Source organism: Vicugna pacos, chromosome 2 (genome assembly GCF_048564905.1).
Source record: "Vicugna pacos chromosome 2, VicPac4, whole genome shotgun sequence".
NCBI classification, from domain to species: Eukaryota; Metazoa; Chordata; class Mammalia; order Artiodactyla; family Camelidae; genus Vicugna; species Vicugna pacos.
Genome location: NC_132988.1, coordinates 49168675 through 49182621, shown reverse-complemented (window position 1 = coordinate 49182621; position 13947 = coordinate 49168675). Strand labels below are relative to the sequence as shown.

Below are 13947 nucleotides of genomic sequence, written 5' to 3'. Positions count from 1 at the left end.
TTGTCAAAGAAGGGGCTTCAAGGGGCTGAAACTGTCTCTTTTCCCCCTTTAATTCATTTTTTTAAAGGTGTTAATAAAAATTAATGATCTTCTCGGATACTTTAGATTGTAGCAGAAGCCATGCAACATAAAATAAAGGAAATCCTAAGCCTTCACCACTTTCCCAGTTTTAGTTAACCGAAAAAAGACTGATCTGCAGAAGGAACTTAAATTATCTAAGGCGGGACTCTCACGGGTCTCCGAGTGGCAACTACTTCAGGGCCTCGGACGCACTAAATGGCCAAGAAGTACGGCTGTAAGCGGTTCCTAGTTTAGGTAGAGTATTTTCACTTATTTTTTTAAAAACTAGGCTAGTAGTGGCGAGAGCGAAATTATGCACCGCTAGGATAGAGGGGAAGGGTGTTCTGCAGGGAATACGCAATCCTAGGGTCCTGGCTGGGAAGAAGAGGCCGAGACGAGAGGGGCTGAAGTTAGAAGAGACGCCAGGAGAAACTCACTTTTCTAAGGCACTTTCCGGTTACAAAGCACTCTGCCTGCTTTATTTCATCAGACACAATGTCCTTTCTGCGGGCGCCAAAGTCTACCGACGTCAAAGACCCACCGCGAGGGCCCTCTCCCAACTCCAGATGCCAAGGCGGGCCTCGCCGTCCCTCCGCTCCGGGGCCCACCGCGCCCCCTCGCCAGCCGCCAGCGCGCACGTCACTCGCCCGCTGCCAATCAGCGCCGGGAAGGTCACCGCTCCTCCTGGTCCGCAGCCCCGCCCCCGCCCGGCGGCTGCTTCCGCTCTCGGCGCAGGCGCGGCAGCTCGGCTGGAGAGCGGCGGGGGTCCCGAGAGCAGCGGGGGTCCCGAGAGCAGCGGACGCCGCTGGCCAGCATGGTGCTGGAGAGCGTGGCCCGCATCGTGAAGGTGCAGCTGCCCGCCTATCTTAAGCGGCTCCCAGTCCCCGAGAGCATTACCGGGTTCGCCCGGCTCACAGGTAATCCTAGCCTCCAGCCAGTCCCCATCCTTGCAAGTTTCCCAAGGCGGAGGGTGGGGGCGGGCCCCTAAAAGTCCTGGGGCCGAGGGGCGGGGCGGAGCTGGGCGGCTGGCGCGTGACCCGGTGAGCCTGCGCTGCGAGGGCGGTGGGCGCGCTGGCTCCGCCGCTGGGGATCCCGGGAGAGGCCGGCTCTCGTGCTTGGCGGCCCCGGGCGCTGGTCCTCGTGGCTGTCTCCGCTGTCCTTCCTGGTGGGAGACCCGGTGTTTGCAGATAAGGTTGAGTTGGGAACCGGCCCATCTTTTTCATCTCCATCGCTCCCTGCAGCGTGTTTACTTTAGAGCAGGGTAAGTCATCGTTATCTAAGGCGCTGTGTATCAGGCTGCCCCAGCTTTCGTGCGGGTGTGAGCGTGTGGGAGAGAAACACATATACACGTAATATGTGTTTGGCAGGTTTTTTTTTTTTTGGTAACAAAATTAGAAAATAAACTCCATTCGCATAGGGAAGAGTTGACTCCCATGATAATGGGGGCATTTGAGGTCACTTCCGTTACTACGGGCCTGGAGGCAGTTTAGGTCGCTCGAGTTGTAGGAAAGATACCTTGGTTAGTAACATGGACCAAGAATTAGACGATGAAATTTAATGAATATATGTAACATTTTATACATATGTTACCTCCTTTAGAAAATAGAATCCACAACTCTGGATTTCACATTTTAAGGATGAAAATTAACAGAATGCAGTCAACACTTGGAAGATTTTGTTGGGTTCTGAGCATTAAGTGTGAGTGGGATATTTGTAAACCAGACCAGGGACTGATTAGGATGAGGAGGGAAAAAAACCCAAACATACTGATAAAGCAAACACTGAACTCATATGTCCTGACTATCAGGGAATGTAAACAGGAATTCAGATAATTTTGAGGTAACAGGGTTGCTTAGCCTATAGTAGTCTGGAGATCTATGGTAGCTGACTTTAAAATACTGTATTTGGAAGGCTGGCTGGTGGAAGAAACATAAGATTTATTCTCTGTATACTGAAAGTCAGAACTAGGACCAAATGAGTGCAGGTTGTCTGAACGTGGATTTCAGCTCTCATACAAGGAATTATTATTATTTTTTTAATTAGAGAATACTTGACCCAAACAGATGGGGTCCTTTGAGAGAGATGCCCTCTCAGAGATTTAAAAAAAAAAAAAAAGGCAGTGTGGTGGTGAATAGATTTAGATGCGATGAACTAGAAACTTCTAAATCTAGAGATTTTTTGAATTATGGTCAGAGACATTTGCTCTATTGACAAATGGATGGTGAGATTTTAACATTTTAGATGTTAAGAGGTTTGGTAGAAAGCGTGATTTTGAATAGAAAGGGTTGTAACTGACTAAACATTAAAAAGAAACATCTAAACATAAGCAGCAAGCTGGGAGGACATAGCTCAAGTGGTAGAGTGCATGCTTAGCATACACAAGGTCCTGGGTTCAATCCCCAGTACCTCTGTAAAATAAAATAAAATAAACCTAACTACCTCCCCTGCCAAAAAAAAAAAAAAAGCAACATAATTGTAACAAAATGAGAAAACTTTCAAGTCAAGTGTTTATAAACGTCATAGTTTTTTGATTATACAAGTTTATTCTGATTGTGGCAATTATGTAAAATTGACTTCTTCCCCCTTAGTTCTCTTACTGAAGCACTTTACGTATTTTAATGTATTCCTCATCTTGTTCTAACAACTATGTATATAATCTTATTTTAAATTAACATCAGAGTAGGTCTAACCATTCCCCTGCAGCTGGAAATTTGGAATGTTTTTATGTATCTTTTTTATTCATAGCGATCAGTGATAAGTAGCCCTGTACCAATTGTAATTTTTTTCTCCTTTGAATTATACCCTTGAATATATTCACTCAATAGTAATACCAGGTACAAAGAATATGATCATTTTGTACATTTGTTCCCAGTTGCCAATTTACCTTACTAACTTGTGTAAATTAACTGCTGAGTTTTTAACTCTCAAGAAGGAAAACAAAAAATCTCTTTACTCCCACCATAGTCCGATTTAACCTGAATTCTGAATTGTCTGTTGATTCTGATTGTGGCTGGTTTTATATTAGTTTCAATATTCTGTAAATAGAGTGTAGTTGAAACAGATTGGAAAGTGTATTTAATCAATAAAAATATATTTTAAAAAAAAAAGTATATTTGATTTAGTAGCTAGATTTTCAAACTCCCCCCCCCAAAGATTCCTACTGTCAACAAATATTTAACTCCTATTAAAGGCATTAAGGAAACTCAATCTAAACTTTTTCCCTCTTGAATCAATAATATAGAGTAGCTTCCTCTTTAAAGCTGTTAAATATTTAATGTGAAGATTGCTTCTTAGAAATAATGACAACTTTGATAAATACCTTAATAGTACATATTTAACTTAAGTCCCATTGCAGCCTGTGTACAGTTCTCATTGTATTGCCTATTTGTTTAGGAAACATTAACATGTTTGTAATAACTACTTTATGAAAAAAGAGTCTGTTTTGTACTGGTCAGTGACAGTATAACAGTTGCAGATCTATTTTGGAGCATTATGGAAGAAAAGCTTCAGTGACCAATTTCCACTCTGAGTCTCCCTGTCTGGTTAGGTTGTAATAGCTAATGACATTTGGCTCTCTTGAATGAGCTACTTTTAGAATCCAGCTTAGAATTTTGTTGAAATAAAAACCTGAAAGATAACTTTTCAACATAATTGTTTAAAATGTCTGCTAGACAAAAATATTTTCATTTTCTATTTATGACAATTTGAGCAAAAAAAGTTACAGTTTACCTTGTTCTTGACTGTTTTTCCTTCCCTTTTTAGATCCAGTAGTTTTTTTTTTTTAAACAACTGACTCTCTCATGATGACTCTGCATTCTTAGTAAACACCTGGAGATCCTTAATTACCATACAGTATTTATAGACAGCCATTACCTATCAAAACAACATATCTATCTTTGTTTAGGTCACATTTTTAAGAGTGAGGCTTTTAAGGTAAATTAGTGTTATTCTACCTTTTGAAAGTATAGTGTATTCAAATACTTTGACCTTTAAAAAGGCTTTCCCTGTCATATAAACTTTTTAAATATGGGAACAACCAAAAAAAACTCCCCATTCAAAAGTCAGAAAACAGTTTACTTCTAGATTTAAAAGCTAGCTCTGAAACTTTGAATATAGTAGTTCTTCCCCACTTGAACTAGTTAGCTTCTTTGAAACATAATGGTTTTACTCCTAAGACAAGGCAGTGAATCCTAAGACTATAATAATATTTTTCCCAGAGTAACACAGACATGTCAGAGCTAACATCTTCAAGGGCATTAGCTCCAGAAAGGGCCAATTTTGAACAAAGTGTTTAGAAGTTGAACAGAGCTGAAAACTATCCACAAAAAGACTTATACAAGCATGTTATTTAACAGCCTTATTTATAATAATCCCAAACTGGAAACAACCCAGGTACCTACCAATAGGAGAGTGGATAAACAAAGTATGGTATATTCATAGAGTGGAATACTGGTTAGTAATAAAAAGGAATGTATTACTGATCCACCGGATGAATCTCAAAAATGTTATACTGAGTGAAAGAATCTCTGATTATAAGAATCAGTGGTGGGGAGATAGGGTAGAAGAGGGCAGAATATTTTCTGAGGTGATGGAGATATTTTACATATTTTTATACATTTTCAGTGAAGGCTCCCAGGAGTATATTTGTCACAACTCAGCTAAATACCTAAGATCAAGTTCAAACTAGAGTTGCATTTATTAACATGTAAATAATAAAGGTTATTTCTGAAAGATTGAAGAATTTTATTTTAGAAAACTTTTATTTTTGAGAATTTGGGAAAATATTTACATAGTTACTATAAACTGTGGAAGTTTTTTCTCCCCTCTTGCTAGCTAGGCCAACTATTTTTAAAAGTCAGTGTAATTAAAGATTATACTAGCCTTTATGGAGAACAACTTTGGTGTCATTGAAACATCTCCATCCATGTAACTACTTTGCAATTTAGAATTCCTCAAGTCATCAAGGATTTACTGAGCACTTACTATGGGCCAAGCAATGTTCTAGATACTGGGACACAGTTCTGTTTATGGTACTGAGTGGAAAAAAGATTTTTAAATTGATTGTTAATTTCATTTTATTGGCCGTTTAGTCCTGAATAGTCTGTATTAGGTTTTAAGTGGTAATAGTAAAGCCATTCATTGAAAATATTTTACTTTCATCCTTCTAAAGTTTAGAAATAAATTCATTTATATATTTTACCCATAAATGACACGTAAGAAAATGTTATGAAAGTAACAGCAACCAAGTTGCCAGTATTATTTTTATGGTATCATTATATGCAACCTTTTGAATAGGAAACGAAATACAACAGAATGTTCCCAACCCTTGACTGATTAAAAGTTATTTTATTTTTTATACTTTTCTAAATTTTGTAAAATAAATGCAATTTCTGATAATCCTAAAAGAATTTTAAAATATACTGCACAAAATCCACATTATACCTAATAATTAGTAGGTAATAGATTTCCCTTCACAGTAGCTAATATATCTGCAGTAGCTCAACATATATCAGACAGGTTCATAGAAAATAGCCAATCTTAAAGTTCTTCTTTAAATTTCTTGTTTGGTTTTTCTGTATTTCTTATTTCTCTACCAAAAATCAGCCCTAATAAATATACATAAAATGATCTAATTGAGCTTTATAGGCTGTATTATTTTCCTTTATAAATCTTTTCTGTAGTTAAATTGAAGTTTGTCATCTTTTAAAAATCGGCTTTACTGAATAAGACTTGCATAAATTATTACTTTGTTGTAAGAAATAATAGTACTTTCATCACTGTATGACTACAGAGTAGTATTTTGCCAAGGAATTAAGTGTTAGAAGAACATTTTCTGAAGTAGATTTTTAAAACCATGTTAACACTATTTATTTCTTGAAATTTGTGAGTTAAGATAGGAAATGCTAAACTTAAGAATCTAAGTTAAGGTTTTCATCTTTACATTCTTATTCATTTACTTTTTGACTTTGAGTCACTTAACCTCTTCTTACTTTTTAAGTTTGTAAATTTTGTAATATACCAAGAAATACTTAATGTTATTCTACATTCAACAAACATTTATTGAATAACTAGTGTTTTGAGATATTATACTGGATGCTGGCTGGGGCCAGTAACAGTCTGAGATATTGATTGCCTGATCTAGAGATACGTGTAAATAAATAATTACAGTACAATATGGTGAGTGAGAAGGGGACTGACATTTATGCTCTACATTCATTCATTCATTATGTTACTCATTAAACATTTATGAGGTATCTGCTTTGTGCCAGAAGAGTAGTACACAGCTCCTTTTCATAACATGCAGGCTTATGGAAGAGTCAGCTTCATAAACAGGTAACAGTGGTATAATAAAAGAAACTGAGGGAAAGGGGCTTGGAAGTAAAGGAGGGAGTGATTAATTTTGCTTTGTGAAATCAAGGCAGACTTATGGAGGAGGCAGTGTTTGAACCTACTTTTAAAGGGTCCACATAAATGGGTCTGATAGACCACAGGTAGAAAGGCATGGCAGACGGAAGGAATTCCTTATGCAAAGAACACAGGAAACCTGCCACTAAGTAATAAGTAGCTTTGGCCAGCTTTAGGTACACGAGGAATGGGATGTTTGTGGGAATTGAAGCTGTCAAAGTAGCCTTGCTGTGTCATACTTTATAGAAACATTGGTCTTTACAGAAACAGTGGTCTATGGCAGCACCATCCAGAAACCTTTCTGTGATGAAGAAATGTTTTCTGTGCTGTCAAATAATGGTAACCACTAGCCACACCTGGCTCTTGAGCTGCTGAAATATGACTGTGTCTTAGAAACTGAATTTTGAATTTTACTTAATTTTAGTTTATTTAAATAGCCACACATATGCATTAATCAGGTTTTTTATTTTCTATATTTTATGATGTTTGGACATCTTGGGGTCTTTGCTGGCCAGGGAGAACCTGCCCCCTCCCAGGACTACCTAATTCGTAGAGATAATAAACTACTTTCCTGTGAGCATACCTTTCATATGCAAGCAACCAATCCAAAGCCTACACTCCAATTACCTCCTCTCCCTAACTCTCTTACCATGCCAGTTTTTCCCCTGCCCTAAGTCACCCCAGGGCCAGATCTGAGACAACTAGGTACCAGCCCTACAGCCCAGAGCCCACTGAAATTATTCAACCTAGTCAATCCTAAACAGTTTACTCTGCCCTACCTTGCCTTTTCCATAGAAACCACAATAAATGCTTGTGCCCTTTCCTCTCACCTTCCTTCTGACAAATCCTTGTACTTCCGTTGTGGTCCTGTGTGTCATGGTGTGTGCCCTCCTCTTGGGAATTGTAAGTAAACTTTCCTTTCAAGGCAGTTGTCTCCATGTCTGTCATCTTACCATACCTGATTAAAATAAAATCAAAACTGTGGCTAGTGGCTACTATATTGGACAGCACAGAACTCTAGAGAGACCCCTCCCCACCAAGAAAAAGTTTTGTCATTTCCAGAACTTTAATTCATTCAAAGGATTTATGTGGAGTGTCTCCACTTCGTTTATGAGAATAGAACAGCCAGCCTGACTGACATCTTATCCTTACAGAGTTTCATTTGGTGACTAAAAGATTGTCCCCAAAGATTTCTGCCATATAGCATTGTCAGGTTGAATTGGCAAAATATTTTTTTTCAGAGAAGTTGCTACCAATCTTTGTAATTTCTTAATCAAAGCTACCATTTATCATATATCGTCTCTGTGCCAGGCACTCTTATAAGAGCTATACATACGTAAATAGGTTGTTTTGTCTAGAACTCATAACAAACCTTTGGCGTGGTGTTGTAGTGAAAAGTTTCATTTTGGAAGAGTTAGTGTTAAGCTAGTCTTTCTTTCAATAGTTAACTAGGAAGAACAGTTATCTCTAGAGAGTAGTTTTACCAACAGAAGAACAGATAAAATTTTAGATCTGTTGAATTTGATTGATGGTGATTAAAAACAGACTTTGGACTTAACTGTCCTGGACTAAACCTGCTTAAGCTCCAGTTTACCCACATGAAAAGTGGGAATATTAATGCTGCCTAACAAATGCAGTTGTTTAAGCCAACACAGTATTAAATGAGGTAATACAGTGACATTCTTAGCTTGGTCTGTTCATTTGTCATTAACATTTATTAGCATGCCTTAGCACATGACCTTCAAGTTTTCTCTTTCTCCACTAAGCTATTTCTATATAGTGCTTATTAGCAAGTTACCAAGTTAGCACTTACTGAAGGACATCAAATGGTAACTCTTTAAGGACTGAAAGGATTCCCTCCGGAGCCTAGCAGAGGCCGGGCACTAACTAGCATTTGGTAAGTGCATACTGAAATACTTATCTTGGCTTCCTGGTGTTTCATTTATATTACTTACATTCCCTATCCCTCTAAGACAGTGTTGAGTACTACAGAAAGCTTTAATGAACTCTTATGGAATAAAACATGTATCGAATAGAACGTATGTGAAAATTTCAGTTAGCTCTTTAAAATAGTAGTTTTACACAACATGTAGGTGTTTCTTCAGAAATTACTGTGCCTTAAAAAAAAAACTATACCTTACCAAAATGTAAATTAAAGCATTGAAGACATGTTCTGTCATAAATTATAAACCAGTGGTAAACCATGGATATTCGATTGTGTGATTTTAGACATGGTGGAAATGTTTTTTAAACCTATAAAATATATCACACATTGAATTTTGTTTATAATTATGGTGAGCGTAATTCCTGAATTAAAGATAAACACAAATATATTTAGTGAGGATAATTAACATATTTGATAGAAGACCTATTTCTGAAAATTATGTTTTTTAGTTTCAAAAGTCTCAAGTTAGCCCACAAATAAAACAAGGTGGTCCTGGGTATAGGTGTCTTGATCGTTAATTATTCACAGTTCTACAGATAAATAGTTAAGACCTTAAGATGAGAAATAAAGAATAAATAAAGAATAAGCTCAAGGATGAGACATGCTATTTGAGTTCTGTTACAGGAGCACACTGATTCTAACAAATCTGTGCATGTTTAGTTTCAGAATGGCTTCGGTTATTGCCTTTCCTTGGTGTGCTTGCACTACTTGGCTACCTTGCAGTTCGTCCGTTCCTCCCGAAGAAAAAGCAACAGAAGGATAGCTTGATTAATCTTAAAATACAAAAGGAAAATCCCAAAGTGGTGAATGAAATAAACATTGAAGATTTGTGTCTTACTAAAGCAGCTTATTGTAGGTGTTGGCGTTCGAAGACGGTAAGGTGTCTATTTACACATATGCTGAAATTTTGTGCAGTTAGGCTTGTCTTGCTTCTTAAATCCTCAGTTTTATGATTCCGTGAGATGAGAGATTTTTCCATAGAATTCATCACTGAAAAGTCTATATTCTTAAAGTTCACCTCTTATAATCAATGAACTTCCTACATTAGGAAAGTTACAGCAGCATGGAAGGATAGAAATCTATTTTCACTGTGTTCAGCAGTTAGCTAGAGTAACATGTAGTTTAAAACACTTATGTTTTGAGAGAACATAAGGCTTAGTGGAAAAGAGCTTAAGCTTTGGAGTTAGAATAAACTGTTCAAATCTGATGTCAGCCACTTAACAGTATATGACTTAGTCTTTAATCTCTGATCATCAGGGGTTTTTTAAGATCTGATAATAAATCAATACCATGTTTCTGAGGATTTAGTGAGATGATATGTGCACAGCGCCTTATATGTAGTATGAGCTAGTGAATGACCGGTATAATTATGGATGATTTTTATTGTGGAAGTTAAAAAGAAGAATTTGGAGTGATGGGTATTATAAGTCATTGATGAGATCTGTTTTCTTCTACTTTGAGCATTGCCTGTTTGAGGTTTTAAGTACAATTATGTTCATCACAGCATCCTTTGTAATAAGATTTTAGAAACAATCTAGATATCTGATAATAGGGGAATGATTAAAGTGTGGTATAATACAAATGATGGGATATAAGGAAGCTATGAAAAATCATGTTTTTTAAAGAATATATAATAACATGGGAGCATGATGTAATATAAATAAGAAGCATATTACAGTTTGATCCCAATTTTGCTTAAAAAAAGAATACACAAAGTAAGTACAGAAGGAAAGATATACCAAAATGTTAATATTATTGTTACCTATGATTAAGTTTTTAAAAATATATTTAAATTTTTAAAGAAATGTTAGAGTATGCATGAGTTTTATAGTAAGAAAACATTATGAAATAATTTATTTTGAATTTAAATTACATTCTTTTTAAATTTAAAACAAGTGAAGCGATGAGCTCAAATTTACAGCTCTATAGAGAGTAACAGCTTATTTTGACTCCATTTGAAGACTATTATATTGACTTAGATGGAATCATCCAGAGCTTTTTATTAAAAATCTACCAAGTGACAAATTAACTAAACTTGTTAGATTTGCTGTAGTATTGGAATGTAGTTAGGTTAGATGTGGAGTACATCTGTTACTCAGGAAAGCTATCTGATGTGTTTTTTCCCCTTAAAGTTAATGGAATTTCTTTGTAAGAGCATTACACAAATATTTCTACTTATTGAATCATTTTAAAAATAACAGTTGTAATTTTTTTTTCCTTTCTAGTTTCCTGCCTGTGATGGTTCACACAATAAACACAATGAATTGACAGGAGATAATGTGGGCCCACTAATACTGAAGAAGAAAGAAGTATAATAGTAGTGAAGTAGGGTGGAATTGAGTTGTGTGCTGTAAAATCTTACGACAATATTTTTTCATTCTTTGTGTGTAGAAGATCTTTCAAATGGTGGTTTTTATTATTGCTACTGGTTGAATAATTATTTCTGCCAATTTATTTTCTTGCTACACTACTCTGTATTTGATACTTTGTATATTCATTTATATAGAAAGCAAATTGAACAACTCTTTCATTCTAACTTCAAAGAATATATCTTCCTATAATAAAACTAACACTTTTGATTTTCATTAACTGAGAAAAATCTAAGTTTTTGCAATGAGTCCAAAGCTGTTTCTTTGAACATCAATATTTTCAACAGACTCTATATTTTAGTATTTTCTCCCTACACTATTAAATATATTATTTTTTAGTGCTCTTCTGTTTTGGTCATTTGAAGTGATTTTTTTTTCCCCTTTTGGGAATTCCATATTCCATTCTTTTTAGATCAATAAGAAAAATCTTGCTGTCAAGAATTGCTTGAGTTTTCAAAGAGAAACTCTTTACTTTATAAATATTGTTGCCTATAAATATGAATATCCAAATTTCAGAAAAGATGGGGAACTGGGTATAAAAAGTTCCAACAAGGAACAATTATTTACTTTATAAAAGATTTGTTTACTTCATAAAAGGTTTATTTGTGTCTGTTTATGTGTGTTGTGTATATGTATCTTGAGCCATCTGACTCAGTGACAATGTGGGGCGGGGTGGCAAGAACACTTATGGCTAAACAAACTCATGAGCTGCTACAGTTTGAAGGTCAATTAGGAATAAAGTATATCCGAATTTACATTAAAATGATAATAGTTCAGTGTTCAAAGCTGTTTCAATATGAACGTTTTAATCATCTTTATTACAAAAGGTTTGAAAAATAAAATTACTGGAGAATCTTTAGAACTTTTGTAATTTTTAGCCCAAGAGTCTGTTTAGTTTTCATCTTATATTACAATTCTTATAGTAATAGCTGTCATTCAGTCTATTAAAGGTACATTGCAGTCAGTTCCCTCTGCCTTCCGGAGGTTCGGGAGACAGACATATTTAATTCTTCTTCTAATAATCATCAAAGCTAAGTACCAGACACCACACTAAGCATGGTACCTGGGTTTTTAGTTTATTACATGTAATGTCATTAGCTTCAATTATGTGATCTTGATTTTCTCTTGAACAATAGTAGGAATTTTAATTTTAGGGTTAGAAATGTAGGTGTGGTTTTGAGAAGTTTTACAAGGTATATGTCTAAAATTGTTACTGCTCTCTTCTCTCCTCACCTGTGAGTAGGGAGAAATATAATACTGCTCTCACTTTGGCTCTGGGTATTTTTTTCCCTAAGACTTTTTCTTCAACACCCTTAGGGACTTCACTGTCAGATTAACCAATTACTTTTCCACAGGTAATCACAAGGCTCTGGGGAAAAACCCTTCTCACCAAAAGTTTGAATATCCTGGTCTGTGGTCATAAAATACTTTTCTTTAAAAGCATTTCACTGCAAATCACAGCAACATGGTTTTATACATGTTCTAGTGGTTCCTATTCTTACATTTTACAGGAGAAGGTAAAATTTCCCCCAAATGTGGAAACTAAAGTGAAATTTTCAATGTTAAAATTTGTTAAGAACATTTACAAAATTGAAAACTATCTCATAAAAGGTAATTTTAACACCTCAAAAGTAAGAAGATTATACTCTCAGAATAAAGTTTTTTCTCCCCACATTTTCAGTTGTTAAAATTTGTTAAAGCGTTGTGCCCAAATATTTTCCCATGTGTGCAAATTTTTCAGCAGCCTTGGGCTGTAGCAAGCTGTTATTTTAATAACCCCTTTACATAAGCATTATTACTAGTTGCTGTTACTTCCTCTTATAAATTCACAGAATTCTATCATGTCTGCCGTAAAAAATGACATCTAATAGAAATCTAGCTGCATCTGAACTGATACAACAGAAAATAACTTTGCTCTTGAAATATGTATCTTGGATTTCTAGAACCTTCAAGAAACAGCTCTATTGTTACTGTCACATGGTGGTTTTGAAGACTGCGTCTCCCTAACCAGGGCACTTACTCATTGCTTGACTCAGCAGTTGAGCACAATCATTACATAAATAGGTATCCAAAACTGTTGAGCAGTCTTGAAATATTAGTGATTCATTCATAAGGGTTATTAAGCAAGTTGTATTTTGAAAAGCATGTTATAGTTCAGCTTTGAGTTCAGTGTCTCATATGATGACTCATTAAATTGCTTTTGTATTTTGTAACCTAATTTGTTAATGAGTTTATGGGAAGCTAATTAAGCCAGCTGCTGATGTATATAGTTCCACCTTTCGTACTGTGATCCTACACTCTTCATTAGAAACGTGCTGTTAGACTCTTCCTCTGCGAAGAGTTTTAAAGTTTTTAATGAGTTCTTAAATTAAGGTGAATATTTTATTTACTACTTAGCAGAAACATCTAGCTGCACTTTACCTGTTTAGAATTCAGTTGTGGCAGCATCACCAACCTGGAGAAGGCCAGGGGAGTTGTCATTAATACTCGACTTTATTTAGAAGTGAGCGCGGTCAGATCCCCAACTTCAGTGTCTACTTACTCTTCACACCTAATTCTAACAAGTTTGGTTATCTGATTTCTGTTTCTGAACAAATGATAAGTATCGACATCGACAGGGTCCTGCTAGAGATAGGTAAACAATAAAGTGTGACAGCTGACAGCAGGGGAGGGAATCAGAAAATTAATATGAACGCTAAAAGCCTAGCCGCTTGAGACCCTTTAATACAGGATCCTACACACTACAGTCCCTGAGAGCATCACTGTGATCAAGTTATAAATGATGTTGAATGAATTTGAATCAAGATAAGTAGTACATGGTATTTAAGGAGGTAGGATATTATGTTGCACTTGGTGATACCAATTTCCACGTTATTGTTAAAAGCTTAATGTTTACAGTGTATATCCAGGTGGAAAGTTTATGCATAAAACTATGACTCATTCCTTGATATTTGAAGGCTTATCATAGGAAGTTTTTCATTCAGTGGAAATATTTTTCAAGTTTAATGACAGTAATTCACTGCATAATTTAATTTGTTAAAATAGGAGGAAGCTAAATAAAGGAACCGTGATTTAAACCACAAAAAGCCAGTCAGATGGCCTCTTCTACCTTAGGGAGGGTTACAAGTCATGTTTAAAAACCATTCAGCTGCAGTTCTGTGACTGCCT

At 36.0% G+C, this 13947-nt stretch overlaps 1 protein-coding gene across 1 annotated transcript; it reads left to right on the top strand.

The window, feature by feature from the left end:
* Positions 1–641: 641 nt before the first annotated feature.
* On the top strand, positions 642–11645 carry CISD2 (CDGSH iron sulfur domain 2). The gene is made up of 3 exons (XM_072939678.1): positions 642–977; positions 9071–9285; positions 10636–11645. Exons 1-3 carry the CDS (start codon positions 875–877, stop codon positions 10723–10725), a joined length of 408 nt encoding a protein of 135 aa, XP_072795779.1. The 5' UTR covers positions 642–874; the 3' UTR covers positions 10726–11645.
* The last annotated feature ends 2302 nt before the right edge of the window (positions 11646–13947 follow it).

Bases quoted from the DNA above. Each gene is read 5' to 3' on its own strand.
- CISD2 (XM_072939678.1), top strand. From the start codon at position 875: ATGGTGCTGGAGAGCGTGGCCCGCATCGTGAAGGTGCAGCTGCCCGCC. The intron at 978-9,070 runs GTAATCCTAGCC...GTGCATGTTTAG, and splicing joins CGGGTTCGCCCGGCTCACAG to TTTCAGAATGGCTTCGGTTA. The intron at 9,286-10,635 runs GTAAGGTGTCTA...TTTCCTTTCTAG, and splicing joins GGTGTTGGCGTTCGAAGACG to TTTCCTGCCTGTGATGGTTC.